At 36.5% G+C, this 26,921-nt stretch overlaps 1 protein-coding gene across 1 annotated transcript in view; it reads right to left on the reverse strand.

Moving 5' to 3' along the window:
- EPHA5 (EPH receptor A5) overlaps positions 1-26,921 on the reverse strand; it is a 260,679-nt gene that overhangs the window by 24,649 nt on the left and 209,109 nt on the right. The window contains exons 6-10 of the mRNA XM_063458735.1: positions 22,388-22,512; positions 16,811-16,970; positions 14,557-14,662; positions 1,718-1,785; positions 155-280 (exon numbers count right to left, since the gene is read on the reverse strand). Of these exons, the coding sequence (XP_063314805.1) occupies positions 155-280; positions 1,718-1,785; positions 14,557-14,662; positions 16,811-16,970; positions 22,388-22,512 (585 nt within the window). The remainder of the gene's footprint in view (positions 1-154; positions 281-1,717; positions 1,786-14,556; positions 14,663-16,810; positions 16,971-22,387; positions 22,513-26,921) is intronic.

Here is a 26,921-nt window from a genome sequence, read left to right on the forward strand (position 1 = left end):
AACTAATGGTGAGTGATATCACGCAGCTGTATTCCAGCTGCTATCCACACAATGAACAAAACAGTTTATGCCGTACTGTAATAGTGATGCCTTTCTTGCTAAAAATGCAATCATTTAATGCAGTAACGTTAAAGATTTAACAGCATTTATGTACCTGCTCCAATAACTCGTTCAATGGTTATACAAGAAGCATCAATCTCCTTGGCGAATTCATGTACAGCTTGGTTTGGGTCTTCGTAGGTGTGAGGATCAATATATGTCTTTATTCCTGGTAATTTAACTGTAGATTAACACAAAACGTGTTAGACATTAGTATGCTTATTGAATTAATAGGAATTATTAGGGATGCAATATATGGATGCCTAACATGCACTGATCATTCTATGAGATACAATGCAATTCTTCAATTATAATAAGTTGCAAAATGGTCTAAGAGCTAAACCATAAAAATATAAACTTGGATTGCATTTTATTGATTCAACATGATGAATAATTGCAATCTTAAAGCACCTGGACATCGTAAATGCATTTTATTAACGTTCAAGGTAAAAGTTTATATTGCCAACAGGCATACTGAAATACTGAAAGTTGTGCAGTTTTTGGCCCAAAAAAGTTTGCATCCTTTTACATTTTCTGTAAAATTGCAAAATTATCCTCCACAACAACAAAAAAGATCAGATCCTTTTCTGGACCATTATTTCAGATTTTAAAGTTTATCATTAGGTAGGCACACACACAAACTAAATGATCATGTCAAAATTACCACCAGTTTAAAGAATATATTTAACTCACTGCAGTGGATCATACAGCCATTAAATCTCCCCCAAACAAACCACAATGCATACCACAATTCTAAACATGTGGCTTCACACTAACAGGGTTATCCATGAAAGAAGAATTTCCCAGGTATTTAAAGTGAATTAAAGGTGAATTTCAAAATGATGACCAAAACAGAAAAATATTGAAATATTCTTCAATTTCGTTTTGCTTTTACTTCAGATACTTTGGCCTTAAATTTGAAATTCAATTAGAATTCCCTTTTAATTTGACAATTCTCACTTTAGTGACTAACCCTGTTCATAGCAGGCATCATTTGGGAATCAAGTCAGCTGCTCATACAGTGAGCAGGGACTCCATGCAGTTTTTTTCCATCATGTTAACATCAGTCATTTTTCCATGTATGCCCTACTTTGACAAAAATAACCTGTGAAAATTGAGTGTGCTTATATTGCTGCTTTTTGACCTTTGGTAGTGTTCTTCTGTGTTTCTTTATACAACAAATTGCTTTATTGACAAGGTCTGCTATAAAGTCACCCCAGTTTATTTTGGATGTAACATTTGTGTTTTACTTACCAAATGGTTTACTGTGTGTTTATCACAATGACAATGTTCTATATGTATGACTTATGCATATAATGTCCAATCTCAAAATTACAGTAAAATCCAAATAAGGTGGCCTTAACTGTTGTCAACCCATATGGCAATGATAGTGCTACCGAAGGATTAGTCCGATGCTCTCAGGCTAATATTGATTTATCAGGTTGGGTAGATTCACACTTGATAATGTGGAAGTCTAAATTCCAATTCATCAGTATGGCTACAGAGAGATTTTGCCAAGCATCCAACTATTCCAAAATAGCGAACAGTGCCCATAGATTCATTACACTACATACGTTATTAACAACTACACTTTAAAAGACAGTTTAAATGTACTTACTGTGACCATTATGAAAATGCATCTTTTCTTCCTCCGGATCCTGTTTAGCTTTACTGTACCCACATCGCCTACAAAAAAGATAAATTATTATTTGTAGTAGTATTATTGTTAATGTTATCGTATTGTACAATTTTATTTTGCATGTGAGAAATCTATTATTTTCCGCTAGTAATACTTTTGGAATCTTCCTATTTGTTCTTCAAGGGCAATTATTTTATAGTGAGTACCTTACAAAAGCAAAAGAGATCCTAGGACAAAATGTCCAGGATACACGGGTAGAATATATCAGAGTGGACTGTTACTGATAAAAACCATAAATTTATTAGGCATCATAAAAAAAACAAAAAAAGGATAGCCTTTGAGAACCGCGTTACACTTATTATTATGATTTTTTAAAATCCACAGCTCCTTTATTTTCAGCACTGTTTGGGGTGTTTCTTTATTTGTTTATTTTATGGGTGTAGCATTACTTACCTTATCCAGGGGTCGGCCTTGGTCCTCTCTTTGAGCCGTGCGCGGTCCTGCTGCACGAGCCGCGCACGGCTCATCCGACGGCTTCACTAGGAAGGCGGGCAGTGACTGCGAGAAGCGGTCACGTGTCCCGCCTGAATCTAAGAGCGCGCCGCGGGTATCGGGCGCGCTCTTAAAGAGACAGTGGGAGCCTAAATTGTCAAAAGGCTCCCATTGGCCCATGTCATGCCACACTCCCCAGACACTTTTTGGGGGTGTGGATATGACAGGAGCCAATCAAAGTTGTTTAGAAGCTATTTAAACTTACCTCTCCCCTTACTCCCTGCCCTATCGTGGTTTCTGTTGCAGTTCCCTTTAGCGCTTGTTGTGTTCAGTTGTGTTCCTTCGTATTGACCTTGGCTTTGTTTCTGACTACGTTATCTCTTTATCCTTATCTGTTCTGTTTGCCGGCTTGCTGTTTACTGTGTACCAGACCCCGGCTAGTCCTAGTTTACGCTGTCTCTCTGTGCCCTTGACCTCGGATCGTTCCTGACTTTGTCTCCTCTATTATACGTCGAGTCCGGCCATTCTAAGGTCCGGTAGACGTATCTCTCCTCTGTGTTGTCTTTTGTTAAGTTGAATCCTGCGTGTTGGGGTATATATTCGTTACAATGGGGAACTGAAGCCGTATTCAAGCATAGCTTAGTCAGAGACTTTGCCTTCTCTATGATCTAATAGCTTTAAACATAGGAATAGCAGTAGATAGTCTTTCGCTAATATGTGCAACAGTGTAGTGGGGATAAAAAACTTATAGAAAACGGTACATGCAGTGATAACACCACAAATAAATCAGTAAATGAATAAAAAAGAAGAGTAGCAGCTACACACCCACTCTAGCGACTTGATGAGTTATATACTCAGAAATGGAAAATAGGGTGTGTGCGCTTAAGATTATAAAACTAGATAGATAGTATAAAAATTATGAAAAATAATTTATTAATTAAGTAAAAAATAAATCAGCAAAGGACTAATTCCGATCACCACTGTTATACCTTAACCGGACAATTAAATACAAAAATCTCATAAAACAGAATAACAAAAAAAAATAAAAAATAAAAATAAAAAATAAAAAAATTAAATGACACCAAATGTATCCACAAACTAACTGCACTGAATGGCCAAAAAGATGGAATAACCTCAATATAAAGAATATATATATAGAGGTCCGATCACTAAGTGAAGGTAGGGTGGATACAAAAAAAAAAAAGCAAAAAAATTATATACCAATAAACACAATAGTAATAATAAATGGGAAAAAATATATATCTGTCCTCGGTGTGGGCCCCCACCTGAGGTAGATATAACCAGAAGATGAATAAATGAGATATATAAAAATAAAAGACAAGAGACAAGAAACAATAATACTAAGTGAAATAAAATAAAATGAAAAAAAACAGTAATTGTCCGGAAGTCCTCCCTGGGTAGGCAGAATAAAGGTGATGTTGGGCGGATCAAAGAGCAACCAGATAAACCCTCGTTATGGGAACTCCAACTCTCTCACACTGCGATCTTCAAAAAAGACCACAGTGGAGGTGAAGCCGTGAAGATGGACAAAGTAGGTGCAGAGTGGTACAGCAACCGCCCAGACAGCAACCAGCAGATAGAAACCGCGGTCGGTATTTTCAAAAAAGACCGCGGTATTCAGCCAAAGATGAAGACAGGACGTCAAACCCAGGGGAAATGGAAAGAAAGGAACAGCCAGCAGCCCACAGATCAACGCGTTTCGTCCCAAACTGTGGGACTTTATCAAGATCAGTACTTGTGCCTAGATCACCACCCAGGGTTTAAATACCTGCTCAAGATAAAACCAGCAGGTGAACCCCGGAGTGGATAATTATCAGTAATCAAGCTACATCAGTGAAACCTGTTAAACATAGAACAGGTGCTAATGATACATACACTAAACTGACAGTTTAACACACAGGTAAACAGTTTAACAAATTGGTTCCACACAATCTGATTTAACATTAGCATATAAACAAAAATTTTTTAGCGAATTATTTCCACACAATCTGATTTAATATTAACATATAAAGCTCCATTAAAACTATACACATAATATAAAAGAAATTTATAATAAATTCTATTAGACAGCAAAAATCTAGGTCAGGGGAAAAAAACATCTCCATACAAAGAGAATGCAGTGCAGATGCCCCCTATATTATTGTTACATCTCAATAATATAGCTATATAATTTTCCTCAATGAACCAACTAGATATAGAAAAGGGACCTCAAACTAAAAAAGTTCTATCTCCTCGTTTAGGCCATTGGGTGTGAGGGAGTCTAACCTAAAAATCCATAAGGACTCAGCCCTGATCAGGTGTCTTTTCCTAATAGCAAAATCCCTAGTGGGAGGTATAAACTCTATTCCCATCACTTTAATAGATGCCGGGTCACTATTATGAAACAACTCAAAATGTCGAGCAACCGAAGATCTCCTATCTTTGTTCAATATAGCCAGTCTATGCTCTCTAAATCTAGATTTCAGGGGTCTGGTGGTCTGTCCCACATAATGCTGATTACACGGACAAATCAAAAGGTATACAACAAAGGGGGTACTACATGTAATCCTATGGTTAACCACAAAAGTTTCTTCTCCCCTATATGATTTAAAGGTGGACGTATTATGACAAATAAACCCACAGGTCAGGCATCTGCTCCGCCCGCAACGTAAATTGTTGACACCATTCTTACTAGTAGCTGGCCCCTCCACATTGTCCCTTAGTTTAGAGGGGGCTAATATATTTTTCAGGTTTGGGGCTCTCCTAAAGGTAATCTTCGGGAGTTCTGGAATACTAAAACAAAGTAAAGGGTCCTTTCTAAGGATAGGCCAGTATTTATAAACGACACTAATAATATCATCATAACATTTGTTGAAAACCGTAGTAAAGACAGGAGAAATCCCCACCCCCACATCCTTAGTACTGATATTGTATTTAGCTCTCCTCTTTTGTGGACAGTTATATTCATCCAAAAGGTTAAGGATAAGTTCGTGATTGTTACTGTGTGACACCCTAATCAAGTGTGACTCTTGATCAAGTGGCCCTACCCTATTCTTTAAACGGCCTAACGGAGGGACAAGGTCCTCTCTATTTAGTGCCCCTGCCCTCAAATAAGCCCGTCTGATCTGCTCAGCTGGATACGCTTTTTCTATGAAGCGACGACATAAAACGAGTGACTCTCTCTCATAGTCCATAAGGGAGGAACAATTGCGCCTTAACCTATAGAATTGGCCAGAAGGGATATTTTGGATCCAAGTGGGATGGTGGCCACTATCAGCATGGAGATATCCATTAACGTCAACACTCTTCTGGAAGGTCCTAGTTAGAACTCTCCCCTGAAAACCAGTCAGGGTGAGATCAAGAAAATCAATGGTGGACAAATGTCTATGGTAAGTAAAGGTAAGTCCCCATAAATTATCATTTAGGTAGGAGATAAAATCTTCTAATTCTTCCCAACCCCCCCTCCAAATGATAAGGATGTCGTCAATGAACCTGCGATAGAAGGCGAGTCGCCCCCTCCAATGCGAATTTTCCAAAATCATGGTGCTCTCCCAGAGGCCCATGAACAAATTGGCATAGGATGGGGCGAAACTCGCCCCCATCGCAGTCCCCTTGGTTTGTAGATAAAAAACTTCATCAAATTCAAAATAATTATGCTTTAAGATAAATTCTGTGAATTTCAAAATAAAATCAGCCTGTAATTCCGGTAATAGAGGATCAGATGAGAGATGAGAGATAATATGAAATAGCTCTGAGGCCAAGAGCATGATCAATATTAGTGTAGAGTGAAACTCTGTGTTGTCTTTTGTTAAGTTGAATCCTGCGTGTTGGGGTATATATTCGTTACAATGGGGAACTGAAGCCGTATTCAAGCATAGCTTAGTCAGAGACTTTGCCTTCTCTATGATCTAATAGCGTTAAACATAGGAATAGCAGTAGATAGTCTTTCGCTAATATGTGCAACAGTGTAGTGGGGATTACTTCCTAACAGCTGTTTATCTATGTTTATTATTGTTTACCAATAGTTCTGCTATTCCTTGAGTTTTGCTACATTTGGGACCAGAGGGTTTGAAGGTTTAGCCTCATGTCTTTATAGTGTGGATATTATTCCCTTTAGGATTCTACCACTGATTGACTGCACATTAGTCTCCATTATAGACATTATAGGCTTTACAGATATTTATATCTCGATCATAGGTGACACATATGCCCTATAGGAGTGCTTAACCTCTGGTATTGCCCCTCTATTTGGTTTTCCCTTCCTAGCCCTTTGAGCTTATTTTTTTCCTCTTTATGGGGTAATGTGTTGTGTTTTTTTTTTTTGTTTTTTTTTATGATGACTAATAAATGTATGGTTTTGATCAGTAACAGTCCACTCTGATATATTCTACCAGTGTATCCTGGACATTTTGTCCTAGGATCTCTTTCTCTTTTTCTTTTGTAAGTTTATATTTAGGGTTATCCCCTTTTTGGATATTTTCAGGACAAACTTCATAGTCCCCGTTTTAGGGGTATTTCAGCTTTTTTCTACAGAGAGTACCTTGTTCACAAAATGGGTGTCATTTTTAAAAGTTGCTTTTTTATGGTTCAAGACTACAACTAACTATAACTTATATGTGTGTTACAACTGTGGTAATTGGCTCATTAGGGGTGATTGAGGTGTGTGTTTTGATTTTTAAAATGTTCTATCCTTACAGAGAGATAAATGAAAAGGATGACAGAAAGAAAGGATGGACACACAGTTTGACAAATAGATAGATAGATAGATAGATATAAATGCTGCCGCCAGAATGATTTTTCTCTTCAGTCGTTCCTCTCACCCCTCACCCCTCTGTCAGTCCTTACATCTGCTTCCTGTATCCTATAGGAGTCAATTCAAAATACTAACCCTTACCTAAAAAGTACTGAAAAACTCTAGCCCTGTTATATCTCTTCACTGATTCATAAGTATGCCCCTTCTTGGTCTCCCAGCATTGTCGATGACCTTCTCTTGTCCACTGCTCGCACCCATATGGCTAACTCACATTTGCAGGACTTCACGCAGACAGCTCCTTTTCTTTGGAACAGCCTGTCTACCACAATCAGACTCTCCCCTAGTCTTCAATCATTTGAGAAGCGCCTCAAAACCCATCTCTTCAGGAAAGCCTATGGCCTTCCAGAATAAATTCTACCCTTGTTCTTTCCTAAAGGGCAGCATTTCTCTCTCTCTTCCAGTTCTGCTTCACTCCCACCTTGTTTGATTGCTATCTCCTAGCCTATTGTGTTCTATACTACACCTCCTATAGACTGTAAGCTCGTTTGAGCAGGGTCCTCACCAACCTACTGTTTCTATAACAATTTGTACTTGTTCTCCTCTTATAATATTGTAAACTGTTGATAGATAGATTCCTTCAGGCTAAAATATAAAGTAGTTTTAATCACTTAATTATCATCTAGGTTAGAAGGGGGTTTGCAGATTAGGTTTTAAAGATACAGTCCCACCTGATAAATGTCTCTCATTTTTATTTTCCCAAATAAATCTAACACAAAAAGTCAAAACATGAACTTTAAAGAAGCATTTTTCAACATGATCGTTTCAAATGATCACACTTTTTTTTGTGTTCCATATCTGCAGGGTAGATTTATTAAATCATGAAGAAATCACAGCTTGTATAAAAATGTTCATGATTAACTAATTATTTCTGAGCATGGCTTGGGAATTCACATTTAACTGGCTTCAGGACCAGAGTTAGGTAAAAACCTTTGCTACTGTGACAGCAGAGAGATGATGATTTGAACGCTGCATTTAGTTTTCAATACTATATTTAGAGTATGTTATATTCAGCAGTTTAAAGTACCTTCATCAGCATTTCATGTAGGTATAATTATATTATGTAATGTAGTGCAATTTGTCATGCTAGAAAGGTGCCAATTTGCATAAAAGTACAAGGGTTTACAATTGGTAGCTATCCAGCCTTCCACAAGAAGTATTCCATCAATTACATTTTTAATCAGTGACTCAAATAATATAGACTTAAAATATAGAAAATACCCAGAACACTAGAATGCTGGAATGGTTTTCAGACTCAGGTGGTAGTTAATAACATCAACCAAAAGTTGTCTAACTACTGAAAATAAAATACATAATATAACTGTGCATGTTGAGAAAATGCCATGAGTTTGAAAGAATGAATGCCAATAGAACATATTCTTTAGGGAATTAAAGTTTTAGCATAAAAAACATGTATTTTTTATTGTGGATTAACACGGTTGCCCTTAGGGCTCAAGACGCCCTGTTCAAAAGTGTGGATCTCCCAAAATACCTACTCCCTCTTTCTAATTTGTTATAATAATACTTTATATAAAATGGTCTAAAATAATTTTACTAATTGGAAGATTTAATTATATACAAAGTTATTCTACTAATACTTATTCTAAAGGGAGACTAACATATACTAATTCAAGGACATGACGCTATTCACAGACACTCTCATGTTCACACGCAGACACACCACACACCTCCTAGACAGTGACCCGCTCACATTCCACCCGGGAAATAAGCAATATCAAGCACCTTAGGTTCTTATACAACTTCACACTTTAACAGACACTCTTAGAGACAAAGCAAAATCCTCATAAGTCCCGCACACCTCCAAATACATGCCTATAGGCATTCTCACTTACACTTTCACAAATTCACAGTGACATAGGCAGTCTCACAGAAACTCAAGAAATACAAACACACTCAGGATGGATGAAGCATGTGTGCGAATTTGTTCTTAATACCAGTTGTAAAAGCCATAATTTTAATACATGTTGTTGCTATGTTTCAAACACTTGTCTCCTAACACGAATCACACCCATCACTCTGTCTTTAATAAATGTGTATAAACTTCCAGGACTTCTCAGGGATACACGTCAAGTAATCCTCTTTAAAGACATGTATGACTAGAATTAGAAAAATAAAAGCATAAAAAAAATCAGAGAACGTCTGAAGAACCATAAAGAGTCCACCCCACAAATTAGACTAGGGCTAACTTATAATTGATCTCTTATAAGCAGTTCACTGTTGTCCTCATGCCCATAAACATCAGGATGAAGTGTGTCCACTCCTAAACCCCCAGAATCATCTATGATTATATAATGAAAAAAGGTAAGAGATTCTGCATCTGTATGTCAGGATTTTTTTTTTAGATTTGCACTGCAAATATCGTGTCTGAAAAAAAATAATCAACATTTATGCACAACTGGCTGTATTGGATATGAGAAATACATTTGTCTTGCAGGAGTTTCAGATGCACTTAGTGGGAATTCCAATGGGAACACAAAGGTTCTAAACCGCATGGTTTACAAATAAAATTAAAAAAATTGCACGGGTTTGCAAATTTGTATTGCATAATACGCTTGACACAGTTGTAAGATTTTATTTAAATTCCTTGAAAAAGGCAAAAATACCAATTTATACATCTTACTATTCAACAGGAAATTAATCTAATTCATTGAAAACAATATTTATTAAAAAAATGTCATGCTTGTATATTTTCCCAGAGCCATGCACAAGATAAATCAATTCTTATTCCAATTGCAAAAATGATGAACTAGTATTTATCATAAGAAAAATTACTTGTAGATATTTAAACAAACACGACAATGAGTAGGCATATAAAAAGGCTTTGTAATTGTTAAATGGTTCATGTTTTATTATCTAAAGGAAGCTTAAAGAAACGCAGTAAAAGCAGCTTATTTTTCATTCCCTTATCTCTGGAGCTCTATAAATGTATACGGCAGCATGTCACATTAACATACAAAATTAATTCCTGAAAATCCCCAAAGTGTCATAAAAACATGTCTCAACATGATACACCGCATAATACTATAATGGTATAGTGGGTTTAGGAAGATAATGCAGCCATAGATCAGCTTCGCTAATACCGCGTGTCAGAAAACTGTTCCGTGAAACATTGTTTTTCATAGTTCTTTCAGATGCAGTAAATTTACCAAACAGATAAACAAGCTGTACCTTCGTGACTTAGACAACAAATTATTCCCTGTAACGCTGGTATTAAATTATTATCTTTCTTATAGCCAGCTGTGATGGATGCGGATCTACATGATGGCTAGCTCGAATACTCTCAAGGTGGAAAATATTTCATGTTAAGACCTAGGTATGTAGGTACGTTAAATGTTGAATTTTAAAGGGAGAGCAACATTATATTCATGTTCTAATGACACAGTAATTAAAATATTACAGTGACATTAAAGGAACTCTCCAAGAACCATAAACCGCTACAACTCACTGTAGTGGTCATGGTACCAGGTATGTTCTGGCACCTCCCCTAAGTAAGTAGTCAAAACATTTTTGAACAGTTTGACTTCTTCCCTGAGGTACACTGGGAGTCATTATCTGCCTCCATTACTAATGACAATGAGTCCATAGCTCATTGGATGAAAGCAATTAGCCGACTGTTAGGGAGCTTGGAGTGTTACTTTATAGCCCTCTTTTTAGTGATGAACATCTTTACAGTGTGGAGTACATTACAATGACAGAGGTGCAGCAATGTACCACTGAGCAGCACCCCGGTGCTCTTATGGTAAGAATAGGAGGGAGGGAGGGTTTAATGACTTAGCTAATAGGGCCTTCAAAAGGGGAGCAGAGCTAGTACCCCAATAAGAATCCAATTGAACTCAAGGTCCCACAAGGTCTCATATTAAGGCTTATCTCCCCTAACCAGACGACATTGCAAAACCCCTGTGTGGGCCCCTTACTGGGGTGTGCTGACTGCCCCCTTTCTCCTCCTTAGCACATCCTCATAGTGTGTGAAAAAACTGTGGCAAAGAACAGTGTATCAAAGTTTGCAGTCTGGTTCTCTCTCGAAATTCAATTGATGCCACCTTCCTACTACAAGCGGCAGGAAACCAGGAGAGTGGCTTATATTTTTTTGGTATGTTTATTGCAGTGTAAGTATGTTTGTGTATGTGTCTGAAAGTGTGCATGGTGGCATTGTGTGTATTTACCTGAGAGTGTATGTCTGGCATGCAGTTTCTTTTTGTGTGTCTGTCTCTCTGGCAGTATGTGTCAGTATTGTAATGTGTGTGTGTCTAACCATTAATCTGCCCGTGAGTATGGTATCGGTGTTTAGGGGTGAGCGTGTGAGTGTATCAGTAGTGGCCGGATTTTAAGAGCCCCAAAGAGTTGTAATGGCAGCTCTGATAGTGAACATCAACTGTTGAGGATTTTCAACAATTAAAACTCTTCAATAGTGGTTCACCATAACAACCTAAACAACCAGATACTTAACGTAAGATGCAGGCTTATTTATTTATTTGCTGCTCATGTTTTGTTTTTGGTATTGTAAATACTTAACATGTTAATTATGTTAAAGCTCAGTAGTAGCTTAGTAGATAACCATGATAATGTAATATAACCGATACACACGTGTATACACAGTTAAATACCCTCAAATAAACTATAACAAACACATAGTATGTAAAGCTGCAATAACAAAGTAATTGTGCTAGGAAAAGAGTAACTGCACCTTTGTAAGGTGTAATGTGTAAACCTATTTAATAGTATAAATAGGTCATTAAGAATCAGTTATTAGTGGTTTGCATGTTGTGAAAGTAAGACTACACAATATGCTAATATATATTTATATATGCCATGTCTTAATTTGACCCTGATTATCCAGGCAGTCATTGCAGAGCTTCTAAGAGGGCACATATCAACTATTCCTTAGATTTCAGTAAGGGAATATTTAAATGCTTTATAATTTGACAAGACTGAAGCTGTTACAATTACTCAAAAATATGAATAATCGGAAATGTACTCCACCAGCTTGATTCAGAAGAGACAAAATGTTCTAAAAGTTGAACTTTAAACAATGCAAGAATTTTTATTTATATACTTATTTAATAGAGGTTTTAACTGGTAATAGGAATGTGCCCTATTTCCGAGCATAAGGATGTGCACGGATAATTTTACAAATTTATAATATAGAAACAATGCATTTAAAGCACCAATTCACCTGCACAAGTTACAATTTTGGAGTTGGCAATCGTAAGTGCAGATCTTGATAGTGTTACATTTTCAAGGCAACAATATCACATAAAACATGGCAAGAGTCCCAGAACACCAGAATAGGCTAAAAAAAGCTTTCTTTTTTTTTTTTTCTAAACACACACAAAGTCATTGTGAAAATCTCAGGGAAATATAGAGTTTCAGATAAAGTGTAATTTGCAATATTTATAGGGGGAGCAGATAGGTGCAATTATGCTGTGCACCCAATGTGCCTTGCCTAGTATGTCTCTTATCTGTCAGGAAAGGTTGTGCAGAGTTTTCTTGTGGCACTTTATGAGTCGATTATATGAATGCAATATGTGACATGTGATAGGACAAAACACCAGACACAAACCCCATAAGGGTCAATTCACTCATAAGTCAGATACTAGGCAACCACGGACATATAAGTGAATTGACTGAGACGGACAGGGTAACACGGATATGTGATGTTCCTACGTTGGGACGTCATAACGCAACATCAGGGACATAACCTGGAAGCAAGTCTTATTAAAGAATACCGGACCCGGGTATGGAATGACGTGCGGCAAGCTGAAAGATGGTGCCAAATTGTTACATTTGGGACATATATATGGACATACTCAGCAGGATAAGGTATACACCTGAGGAAGACCTAACGGTTGAAACGCTACCTGCTGACCTATTTTTATCTATTTTCTATTGCTGTGTATGCATAGATCAATTATTTTATCTGTTGGAATAAAAGTATTTTTTCCCTACTTTTATGCTCTATATTTGATCCATATTCAGAGGATACTAAGAGTGGGAGACCAAAAGCCAGGCATTTCTGCCATCTACATGCCATTTTAGTCAGAGCCTACTATAAGTGGCTCTGCATATGGTAAGTTAGAATTTGTCTTTCAAATATTTTAAAATGATCTATACAGTATTATGCTATGGAAGTGTTTTTTTAATCTTTTTTGATTTGCTGTATACATCATCTTCTTTGTGGATTGATATTATGTTTAAGTATTAGCCCCTTTTTACCCTATTTTACATATGGTTTGATGTGCACCCCCTGTCGTTTCTGATTCATTTCTAAACAATCACACCAGTTGACTGTTCATAACTTCATGCCATCCGTTTAGAAGTTGTTTTGATCCTTCCATTGAGTCAGTGAATCGTGAATTGTGTTTTCCTGGTCATCTTATCTGTATGTCGGCTGCGTGGAGCAGAGGTAACAATATATGTATGCCTACCTTGAATCCTCATAGATTGTCAGCTCATTTGAGCAGGTCTTCCTTCACCACTAAACATCCCCTTTCCATACTTGTAACGTCCTGCAGATTATGTCGGCATTATATAAATGTTAATAATAATAATAATAATAATAGGTGAGAATTTCAAATATTTGGCCAGAACAACTTAAAGCCACACTATTGTGTTGTAAATACCAACCTGTATTCCTAAAGCTACAGTGGCCCTAACTTCAAAGGTCTCTCCCACCTCTGATTTACCTTTTTCTAGTCCCAAGGCTCACTCGGCACTGGCTAGGTCTCCTCCTCCCACTACATCACCTCAATTGTGGACCTAATGCATACATGCGGTGCTTGCTGTGCGAACATTAACGCTTCCCCACAGGAAACTACTGAATCAGTGCTTTCCTATGAGGAATTTGAAGATGTTAGTCGTCCTCATGCAAAGGTCCATTAGCAGTAAAACTCTCTTAGGGACCCGGAATCACCTACAGTGGAAGACAGCTACTAGAGATGGAGTAAACCCTGTAATTATACAGTTGCTCAAAAACTGCAATACTTGACTTTGCAGGGTTAAACAGAAAGGTGCACTGCACCCAGACCACTTCACTGAGATGAAGTGGTATGGGTACCTAAAGTGTCCCTTTAATTTAAAAGTTGGGTAATGTTTCAAATTCAGCTTTTTTGGACTAACATTTCAAATTCCCGTGTCAATTCTTCATAGTAACCCTTTTAAAAAACTATTTGCAGATTTAAAAAGGCCTCTGCCATTTAATGAATATCAACGTCTCTTTAAGGCTAAAAATTAGGCTTGTCCAATATGCAGACAGCACAGAGACAGAGTACAGTTCGTAAAATAATTGCACATTGAAAAGTGAGGTTGTCAATGGTGACCTACAACAAGCAAATTTGTATTTTCTCTTTAATTATCACAACATAAACTGAAACAAGAGCATTAATCATACAAGAGACTAAGAGAGTGTTTAGAAGTTGAAATGTGCGAGTAGATAAATGTTCTAATCGAAATGCATTATCTCAGTTCAAATACAATAACAAAATACATTTCTACATACCTTCCACTGAGAAGAAAACCAACAACGCCAGCCAGCAGAATAACACCCACCGTGACCGACACAGCAATTATAGGAGTTTGGCTCTGATCACCAGTTGCAGCAAATGCTGAGTAGATAAACAGAAAATGGAGATTACAGTTTCAATTATAACCAACACACAGGAGGGCTCTAAGGTTTTTGTGACTGCAGTTTTAGCAAAACTCTTCTGATTAATATACTACACCCACTGCAGTAACACGATTAATTGATCTAAAGGCATCTATTTTAGGAGAACCACAATAATGGCATAGATTTCAGGAATTTTGTACCCACCCATAAAGAATCACACGTATTGCGTTAAAAAAACATGACTGTTACACAACATGTACCTGCTTTTATAACCATTGAGTGTTCTTTGCTAATATGCTCTTGTATATGAAAGGTTAAGTTTTAAATTCATTCTATCAGGAGATCAACACAGACATAGAATGTTATTTTTATTGCTCTCGCATTTGTACAGTTTGTTTTCTTTTTTAATTTTACTTTTTGTGCTGTTACATAAAGTGGTTGTCCTTTTCACATGTAGCTTGGCGCTCGGGTAAAGATATTTCACAGAGTAATTCCATTAAGCTATCAAATAATTGGAATGCAGCACAGTCCAAGCACATTTCGATAAATGCCTAAAGCTAGCTATGTACAATGATTTTAAATGATGGGTTGAATAAAAATAATAATGAACTTTTTATAGCACTAATGTAACAATTATACAACATAAAGACTTTACAAAGCAAACAGAATTATATTTTTACAGCGCAAATCATCAGTAGAGTGAGTACACTTTATTTAATTTGGAGACAGAGACTGATTTAAAAACAAGAGGGATTAATTCACTAAATGTCAAATTGTATAGGCTGCAGTCAATTTAATACTTTTGGAAGAAATAGTGATCTTGGGGGAAAATTGTAAACATCGCTTACTAATGACAAGTCAGTTTCAAAGTCACTTAGTGTAAACAATTCACAAACATCATAGTTTCAAACAAGCTGGTACAGCATGAAAAACAGTCAACGTTCTATACAAGAATAGCAAGTAAACTATTTAGTAAGCACCAAAACAACTTCAGTTAATTAAACAGTTAGTAAGCACCAAAACAACTTCAGTTAATGAAGCAGCTATATTATTGTAAGGACTAATGGTTGCACAATCAGCCATGCAATGCCAATTCTGAGTTTCCAAAATTAGATTATTAAATATCTGGATTAAAAATAATAGAAAGTGAGAGTACTTATTTTTAGAATGCTTTCTTATTAATTATTTTTACTTTTGCTGTTATTTCCACATATTCAGTCTGTAGTGTCAGTGACCGTTCTTCAATTATAAACAAAACAAAACTGTGCCATAGTGGTAGCAGGAGTAATTTAATTGGAAAAAAGAGAATTTTCAAAAAATGTTAAGGTGGAACAGGTGAGTGGGTCATACATTGCCCATTCACTTTTTCATTTTGATAAATTCCCTGTTTTCAAATTAAATCACAGGCAAAGTGCCTGATGCCTCCACAGACATGGTCAGTAGAAGCAGATGATAGGCTGATGAGAGGGCACTGTTATTTATCCACGTAGAAAAATGGTCAATCACACTACAGGTAAGATGTGTGGGGACGCATTGTTTTAAAAAAAATAAATAGTTTAAAGTGCCCCTGACAGTATCTGTTAGCTAGGTACAGGCTGTGCAGACCTCTTCTCCATCGTAAAAAACAAAACTGCTACGTTCCCCCCACCCTACCACCCCCTAAGAATCAAGGACTGATCTGGACATGTTTGGACTCATGCATGCACCTCAGAAATCTGATTATTTTTTTCTGATCACCTGCTTGGCTTAAATTTAACTGAATTTGCCATACAGCATAGCAACTGTTTTGCTTAATAAATCTCCTCTTAAATATTTCTCAATAGTCACCTTAACCTAAGATGCAGCAATTATAATGCAATATAAAACTGAATGAGAACAGTTTCACAAATAACCTAATTTCTCTCCTCAAAGGGCAGATTGACATCTCTCCCCCTCTGAGTTAAAACATATAAGATAGCAAGGGTCAGTGTGTTAACCTCTCTAACTGAGTGGCACAAATGATGTCTCTTAACTTAATGCATAAGACCTGAGAGAGGAAATATGGAGCAAGTTCAAGAATGACAGTCCCCTCTTATAGTATTGATCTGCTGACTCTTTCAGCTAACAGTTACATGGACATGAGCTGACAGTAATTAAAATGACTTACACACTGGGCTTGTTTCAAACTCAAATCTGCGGCTGAATGCTCCATACCCTGCGGCAGTGCGTGCTCGGATTTGGAATATATAGGACGATGCTGGCTTCAGTCCCTCTGCGGTAATGTCTGTCTCTTTCGACTTGATAATTGTGTAGCTAGTTTCTTGGTCCTAAATTAGTAAAAAGAAAAAGTAGAAAGATTCTGATTAATAAATAATTTATTTATGTTTGTTCTTTCAAAAAGTCTATAATGAAAAGGAAACACTCATAAAGGGGGTAACCAAAAAAATAGTGAATTACAAAGCAAAAAAAAAAAAAAAATACGAGTATTCCGGTACACGCATTGTTTTTTTTTTTTGTTTTTTTTGGCTATGTTTGTTCTTTCTTTCTTTTTTTTCTCTCTCTCTCGTACACACAGATTACATTGTTTTCTGAATTCAAACAGGAATCACTAGTCTTGAAATGTTCAAAAGTTAATCTCATAGAATACTTTAATACTTTTTGAAAAATACATGCCATACTATTAAATGTGAAAAACGTGGGGGCGGGGCCTGACAGCCGAGCTAGCAAGACTTGTATACAGTGAGCTCTGACACAAACAAGCTCAATATTGGCTTTTACTGGCCAAAATCTTGAATTTAGCAGTCCTGCTCACAGATAACTCATTGCTGGATCGCGTGGGGGCTTGTGGAAACCTGTTTTGTGAACCTCAGCCGAGAAGCACCACGCTCCATAAATGCGGCCTAGCAAGGAACGCGGCCTAATGGTTGGGAGAGGCGGCCGATCTCCCGCCCTAGGGACCGCTGCAAGCAGCAGCTCTTCTGGTATCCCGCCCCCCCCCCCCTCTGGACCGGTGGGGGTCATCCCGGTCCCCACTGGGGAATTCCATAAACTCACCACAAAAGGATGGTCTGCCGAAGTGGAGGCCGCAGTTTGGGCCCAAAATGGCCGCCGAGCAACAACTACTACAGCCTCATGCATGCCCCACGGCCCAGATCTGGAGAGAGCACTTCGAGGCTCGATTTGATCGAATATGCCAGGAATTCTGGCAGCGTATGGAGCACAAAGCCACCCACCCTGATCTACCTGCTACGAAGGGGAAGGAGGCCAAAACGGCAACTTACCGACCCAGCACCCACAAGGAGTCGCGCCCATCTTGCCGACGAGCCCACCGGCGGACACTCCCGACGCCAAGCTGCATGCCAACACCGACCACCCACATCACAACCTCGCCGCAGCCTTTCTGCACTTCGCTCAGGTGGGAGCAAATCACCAACCCGCAAACCACTCAGTTGGAGAAAGCACACATGGCAACGCAAACCCAGAGCACTGAGGGGGCCCAGAGGACAAGACCCGGTTACAAGGCTGGATGGCATGTCAGACAGCGCAGAACAAGAGCACAAGGGCGCTTGGGACCAGCGCGGACCTCACTTGCATAGTGGTGAATTTACGCTCCCTGGGGGTAACAACCTGCCATCAGCAGGCATCGGTTAAGCAGTCCCAGGCAGAGTCATCTATGTTAAGCTTACCCCCACTTGCTGCATGGGGACAGGCAATAATCCCCAATGGCTCATTCTTTCTCTATATGCTCCCTGATGGAGATGCTACCCCAGGTTTATGTTGCTGGTAGTATTTTTATTCTTGTTTAACTTTTAGCTTGTAGCAGCCACACCGTTAATGCAACCAGCTCAGGACTGCATCTAGTGGCAGTGGACACTGTGCTTTAATTATTATTTCATTTTCATTTTAACTACAATATGCGTACACGCCAGTCAACTAAATTAGCATGTCACCTACTGCTCATAACCAGCTAACACCATGCTTAGCAATTACTCCTGTATGAAAATATGTTACCTCCACATAGTATGAAAATAAGTACCCAGTGGCTCCCACACGCAAACGTTAATCAGAGTTTAGCATGTTATACCATTACTTCTCATATGACAGAGTTAATGTCAGCCTACACTACTGTTCATCAAGCTTAAAGCCATGCCATTATCTGACACAACCGGTATTAATCTGTTAGTTACATAAAAATGTGCAGTTCCTCTGTATGCCACAGTATAATGCCATGTGAAAAGCCTGTACTTGTTGCCGTGGCAAAATATGCATGTCTGTCAAGCTTTTGCACAATAAAAATAAAGAATTAATAAAAAAAAAAAAATGTGACAAACGTAGCGAAAGGCATTTGAGGTATTATCGTCTGTCTGGTAAACAGTAGCAAGAATGTGGTAAACAAATCATATGTCTACCCTGACTAATATACCACCGTATCATTAAGAATAAGGACAATGCGATTGGTAGAGGAGAATGAAATGGCTGGAAAGAATGGGCCTGATATAAAAGATAGCAAATATGAATAAGGTGGGGATAAGGAGCACAATTTAGGTGGTAGTGGGCAAAACATTAAAACATGCAGCAAATGGGTACCAGGCAGGAGATAGGATAGAAAAGGTCATATAATGTATAAGAACGAGGGAAGAGCAAAAGGCAGATGGTAAAGAACACAAAATATATGAAGCAGACTATGGGCGTAAAGTAGGTAGGAGGGCCATTAATTGACTAGGAAGAAGAGGTATGAGGTGGGTAACAATGTGTATAAATTTAATGGCTTAGGATGGGTGGCATAAGGAGACCAGTATGGTTGTGGGAGGTGGGATGAGCAGGGTGAATGCAGAAAGATGACATTAAATTGGAGACTGATGATAACATTGCTGTCTAGACTCTAGAACCTAGGATGAGAGGAAAGATGGGAAAGCATGGCATTTTGCAATCTTTCAATACTTTAAAAATGTGCTCTATATTACAAATGCTCTTCAAAAATGAAATATCAGGGAACAAATAATTATTCGATGTATTAATTTATTTTTCTTTTAATTTATTTTTATCTTAATAGAGAACTGTATTGAGTTTCTGGTATTAGATATATACATTTTATATTTATTTATTTTGAATAAATTAAATTGTACTATTAAATCAGCAATATAACTGAAATATGTTTTCTCTTTTTATTCATTTATTTAGAAATATAACAACATATTTATAAAGGAATTTTGGTATTTGCAATCACACCTGATTGAGTGGTTTTAAGAATGATTAATTCAGTAAAATAAACACAAATATTGCTTGTCAATTTGAATATGATTACACTAATTATTTAAATCAAATCTAATTCTATTTATATTGAACAAAATCAGTGTAAAATAAGATCATACCATTTTTTATCAAATCATGATGATATTCTACCTTCATAGCAGTAGACTGCACTTGGAACGGTAGCTTTTATGCATTTACAAATGCTACGTGCTGTGCATTAAAATCTACTGCTATTGTTAGACAACTTGATTACTTTTGTGTTCTTGTCTATCATACAACTATAATCTTCTGCATTTAGACCCATAATACAATACTGAGTCTGCACTCCCCAGTCAATATTCAGTACATCGGTATGTTTTCAGTTTGGTGAATCAGACTAGCTACCATCAATATATAATATTTACACTATCTAATGGTATCTGCCTTCTTAGCACATATATTGCATCCCCTCTATAAAAAAAAAGTCTTTTGTAAACTAGTATTTTTTAATAAAATGACCATGCCTTGCTGGAAATGAAATAACATACTTTGTAAAAGGTAGGCGCCCGGCACTAAATATATATATTAGATAATCAATTCAGAGCTTATTATCTACCTATTACAAAGCATTTATGTAAATTGTTTTTTTTAATTAAAAATACATTTTACAGACGTACTCTCCAAATGAAAAAAACAGAGATTAAATAATGCCCTAAAAGGACTAGTCGTGTGTAGCACCTACCCTGTTAGAAACATCTATAGCTTCAACTATCTATATCTATAACAGTATCCTTTATTATTCAATGAACCATCAATCAGACATCAATAAAAGATGCCCCACTTTCCATGTCTGGATGATAAAAGTCTCCACATTAAACATCTGCACAGCAGCTGTCTACACTCAGGCTTGGCCGGTTAAATTATGAGAAGTGTATTCAATGGCTAAGTGGAGCTATACATGTACCATTTGACTGTTTTGGCAGATGCAAACAATTGCGTTCAAAACTTTTATATTTTGTTAATTTTTTGCCTATTCCTTCTGTCAATAATAAAACCTAAAGCTAACTCAATAGGTGCAAACTGTTCAAACTGTTCAGTGCAGTGTATGTCCATAGATCCCATACAGATAAGTCAAATGTTATCCCTCTAAGTGTCTTCTATATTAATTTCCCATTAAAGCCGATGTGGCTGTTCTAGCAATGTAGAGGAACCAACAGAATTTTAGGATACCTCGAGGTTTGCACTACACTGCTTGATCTAGAAATCAGCAGTCGACTATGAGTCCCGTGTCAGCATATTAAAAGACATTGGCTGGGGCACAGTAAGCAGATCCTATATACACCATGTAACATAATCCAGTGAAAGTGTACCTCTGTGAATATTTAATTTAAAATTGCCAGTGGCTATCAAACCCTTTACAAAGCCCTGACTCAGAGTCAGTAGTGCTTCTGGCTCCTATCCATTTTTTACATACTATGCTACATAAGCACTTAGTACACAGGTTCTTGTTACGTCTAACTTATACTATCCTAGCTAAAAGAATTCAAAAGCAGGAAATACCCAAGTTTTCAAAACTGCCACTGTAACAGAAAGTTAGGGTTCGACTTGCCAAAAAAAGGAAGTGGAAAGTTAAAAAACCGTTACAGATTTAAATTTGATTTGATGGGAGAAATTGCTAAATTTGGAAAATGTTTAGTTTTAGATAAAGGATTTTTGAATCAGTTTGTGAACAGTCAATCAACCGTACCCACAATCTACAAAGATAAATATATTATACCAAGTTAATAAACTGTAACAAAATTCATTACTTGTGCAAGATCCCTTTAAACAAACTCACTTTGTAAACTGTACAGTTATTTAACCTTTTTAAAATACATGATGTCTTGCCATGCACTTACTGATATTGCCAGTTTTCCAGCCAATTCCTTATTTTTCCTCTCACATAAAAATACATTTACAGTTCCATGACTTTCATATATGTTACGAAAACACAATCACATACACAAGAACAGGCCTACATATTTCAAGCATGCTTCTATTTCCTCTGAGCTTTCATTTATTTTCAGACAGATCTTTGCTACACAGCCAAAATATATAACATCTTACAAAGTTACATGTAAAGTTATTTCCCAATCTGTCCACTTATCTTGAATTGTTGCTTACATTAAAAACAATAGTCAGTATTATTACATTTCACCCCAGACTCTTTATAATTATCAATGTTAATTATACAATATTATTTGTGTAAAATATATAATATGGTATAGTGTTGCGCCAGTGACCTTAACTTCGCCGAGCAAATTCTTCCAATAACTTTGATTTGGACTTTTAATGTATTTTTCTCAGTTGACGAGCCACACTAATGGAAAACACACATTTGAAGCTACCCTAGTAATTTATTGTAGAAACAATCAATTAACAATCAATCTCTCTGTTTAGTTTACAGTTCCCTAACCAGAATTAGTCAGAGTTTATAATAACGATATAATTGTATTTTATAAAGGGGTCAGACCTTTTCAAAGTATTTGATTTCATATTCAAGGATGATACCATTCGGTCGATCTGGTTCCTGCCAGGAAAGTGAAATACTATTTTTTGTAACCTTTCCCTTTTTCACAATGCTGATTGGAGATGGAGCTACAAAAAAAGAGAGGAAAATAGAATATTAACAACTCTTACAGAACAGGATTTTCAGACATATTTATGAATACATATTACAATATCATGAATATTTCAGTTTGTATTAAGAACATATTCTAATTGAACTTGCATACATGGTACTCAGTTTTAGTTGTATAATGATTCCATATTAGATACTGATATCTATTAAACATTGATATCAGAGACAATATGTACTTATATAAAATCTTTGATGAAGAACACAGTGCTCAGAATGAAAGTTCTGTTCAAGGCCAAGTATCGGGGTAGCCATGTTTGTTTGTTTTGTTAACCACTAGTTTAGGTACTTTATTAGATGATACTTTTTCCTTTTCTTTGTTTTGCGGAACACACCTAAAAGGAGGCATTACCGTTTTAAGGGAATTAATGTTTATATGTGTAATGTCTTTGTATGTATTCATTATAACATGAGTTATGATAACTTCAGGTGAAATTTAACTTTGTTACAAAATAGAAACAAAAAGAAAAAATGCTCAACAGTTTTTTGAACCCTGCATTGTAACTTGTTTGCTCACCAAGAAGTCAATAAAATCCTAAACCCCTAATAACACTACATATATGTTGTTTGTTTCTGCTATTTCTACATTTGTGATCAATATCAAAACTGAGGCAGCAAAACATTAATTGATCAGCATTATTATTAAAGATGGATACTAAAGGAGACTTTTCCAGCCATTCCTATATTTATCTACCTATTTATCTATCCCATTATTATCATTGGGAGCTGAGCATATTCCATTAACCAGTTCTAATCAGGATGTTATTTAGTATGTATGTATCTTAGCACAGTCCATCTGCAGCTGTGAGCAGCTACACCAACAATCTTACTGATAGTTGTATAGAACAGGATATATAGCAGGAGCTCCGACTCCTCAAGTTAAAAAAAAGGAATGCAAGAAACCTGTGGATTATTCAGGAGATGGAGATTTCTATAGTGTGCACCTCTAGTTTTAATTTTTACAGATCGTTACAGTTATAAGCATAATTGTGCAGGACAACACTGTAAAGGGAAAACCTTAATCTTTGCAAGAAACATAGCTTGAAACAGTGTTTAGAGTATCCCTTTGTAACATCAGTCATTATATGTCCTGAGTTTGTGACAGAGTACGAGTGAAACTGCAGTAAATGTGTGTAGCTCAATACATACACTCTACTCTACAGTTAACTGATATTCTCCATTTCTAATTGACACTCTTTTACAGGTTATGCTGTGTTTATTCTTTAGATTTTTTCATCTTGTGTCTTTTTTATCCAACTCACTTGAATCACCTCGAGTTTACAGTCCTGCTAACATTATTTTATATATTTTATATTAATATCACTTGCAGAAGTTTTTCTGAAACGGTGCAGAGAAAAAGAGTACATTTAATCCAAATTCTTCAAACGATACCTATTCACAACATCATATATTGACAATTCCCTCAAGCGCCATACTTAAGATAAAAAAATGTAACTTGGAAAATTTGAAAATAAAAAAGGGGAATGTTGTTGTGCGAGACAGGTACTGTCTTTATTTAGTTTTGAGCTTTCTCTAATGCTACAGAACTAATCAATTTCCTCTGCTGTATAAATAACAAAACCACAGCCGTCAACACTGCTGTTTGCTCGACAGTGGTCAAAATTGATTAATCTATTGACGGCAAATGCAAGAACTCCTCAGTCTCCAAATCAAAGGAACTATTTTTTTCCAGATAGGATTGACCATTCGTAGACATTTTTCACGAGAACCAGAAAGAAGTTGGTATTTCCTCAATTAATTTAATTAATTAATAAAAATAAAATAAAAAAAAGCATAGCAAATCTCGAAAACAAGCATTTACCATTTGACTTACAAACCACATCTGATGATCTATAATTCAGTAATCACAGACGTATAGATCAATAAACAAGTATATTAAAGAAAAACCTCTAAAAATATACCGCTACATTTTCTGTATTATATATGTGGCCTTAAATTTTACAACTATTTACATATGTTTTATGCAGCTTAGCCTTCAACAGATTCTTTGTTTGTGAGTACACTATTCACTATTCTTTAGGTTAAAGCCCTAAAATAAGATCAACATATATTGAACATATGCATTTCTCTGCAAATTCTACTCTACTTTGAAATGAAAAAAATAAGTAAAGCAAAGATAGAACGGTAACAGTACACCAAGGGTAAAAGATAAACCCCGTAATTTTACCCTTTCAAGCTTTCACTAATAGAAGTGTTAAAGTGGAACCGTGATTTAAAGAGCAATTAAGTATATCAAATTGATCCCAAAGGTATAGCACTGATAGCTCCTTCTTAGCTAGAGTACATCTGTGTTACAATGCATCGGTCTGAAGGAGAAAGTTAGAAGTATTTTTGTATTTTCTGTCTCAAACAAAATGTAATTTAATATCTCAGGAACCACACAAAGCCTGCAATCATTCCATCTTAAAAGTCTGCAACTGGATACTGCACTGTATGATTTGAAAGGAAAACACAATTGCACTGAAACTGGCTTTTAAAGGTCACCAATTCTGCAAGGGCAGCTTACACAGAATATTGTAAATCTCAGCTGCAGAAGGACAAACAATGTGGCAAAATATTTCAGGAAAACATGATAATATAAATTGTGTGTAGTACATTCCTGGAAAGATCTGTATTTAACATTCAATATGCCACACAATTTCTTGTTTTTTTTTAAATCAAAATAACTGCAAAGAGTTTATTTATCTTGCATAACATTTGCATATCTTAACCTTGCTTTTAAGTTTTGCATATTTAATTTTTATTACATAGAACAATTTTATTCAGTTTTATTATCTGACAAAAAAAATGCTAAAATTCTAACTTTACTCACAGGCAGGTTTATTCACTAAAGTTAGAATTGCCAAGAAAACGAAGTGAACTTAAAGTGAATTTGAGCCCAAAACAGCCAAACTATAAGCAGAGCTGACTTAGGGATGTTTTTCCAATATATTTAAGCCTTAAATTTAAAATTCACTTTGAATTCATTTTCAACTCTTGACAATTTTAACTTATAGGGACACTATAGGCACCCAGACCATTTCATCTCATTGGGACTTACCCTGTAGCTGCAAACATTGCAGTTTCAGATAGACTGCAAAGTTATATGGCAGAGTTAAGATAGCCTATCGAGGCACTTCCTGGCCTTTCACAGAGGTTTTATTCTGTGAAACAAAGCTGGACACTTTGCATGAGGATGTCCAGTGTCTTCTAAAACTTCATAGGAAATCATTCAGTCAATGCTTTCCTATGGGGAAGGCCTAATGTTCACCGTGCATGCACATTAGGTCCCCCTCATCAGTTGACATCGGCAAAGGAGGAGTGTGATCCAACACCGAATGACTTTGGCACTGGAATCAGGTAAGAGTTTTAAGAGTTTTTTTTTACCCCTTTACTTGCCACTGGGGAAGCGGGGGCTCTGAGTGAGTGGGGACAGAGGAACCCTTTCATGTTAGGAATACACTGTTGTATTCCTAACACTAAAGGTTTACCTATAAGTTAATAACCCTGAGAGTTATTAACTGAAGAGCTATTGGAAACTATTAGGCCAAATTACCCAGTTCTGGAAAAAAAAAAATTATAATTCAGCAATCTTTCCAAATTGGCCCTAAAATTTTAAATTCACCTTAAATTGCTGACAAGCTCACACTTTGTTGGATACTCCTGTAAATTATGCTTTTGGTGCTTGGTTAATTTGGCTTCCGTTTCTGATGAGTTATCTCTTTTGAAACCCAGCAGCTTTCAATTGGCTTTAAGGTTTGTAATGGTGCCTTAATTAATTGATTTAACATACTTATCGGATATGAGATCAATGTGAGTGCCACATGCACTTACATTTCTTAGGTTATAATTGTTTTTTTTTTTTTTTTAAATGCTAGAGGAAACATGTTGTATCATCTGGTATACTCAGGGTTTTGTTATCTTTGAATATCTCCACAATTCTCTCAAAAGGGACACTTCACTGCCCGAACAGAAAACAATAAAATATTGTTATTTAGTAGGCATTCCTCCAATGAAAATATGCATGCATTTAATTTTGCATTTTTTTTTTTTATTTAACTAGGGGTATGTCTAAAAACAGCTGAAGCCTTTGCAAGCTCTCCCATTCTAACCCAGCCCAGAATTTATGTGACTGTACAATTACAAACTTTCCAATGCAGCTCATTGAGAAGTCTTAGTAAGGCAGGAGCTCTGAGCAATTGTTGTCTCTTGAGTTTAACTCCACTGAGCTAACAGCCAGAAGGAAAAGGATCAGTTGTCTGATTGACAGCCAGTGGGGGTGTAACAAGGTTAATTTATAAATGTGTCAATTCTTATTGAAATCTTCTTTTTGTGATAAAAGAAGGTATAAAGAAGGTATAATCTTCAC

Source organism: Pelobates fuscus, chromosome 6 (genome assembly GCF_036172605.1).
Source record: "Pelobates fuscus isolate aPelFus1 chromosome 6, aPelFus1.pri, whole genome shotgun sequence".
Taxonomy (NCBI): Eukaryota; Metazoa; Chordata; class Amphibia; order Anura; family Pelobatidae; genus Pelobates; species Pelobates fuscus.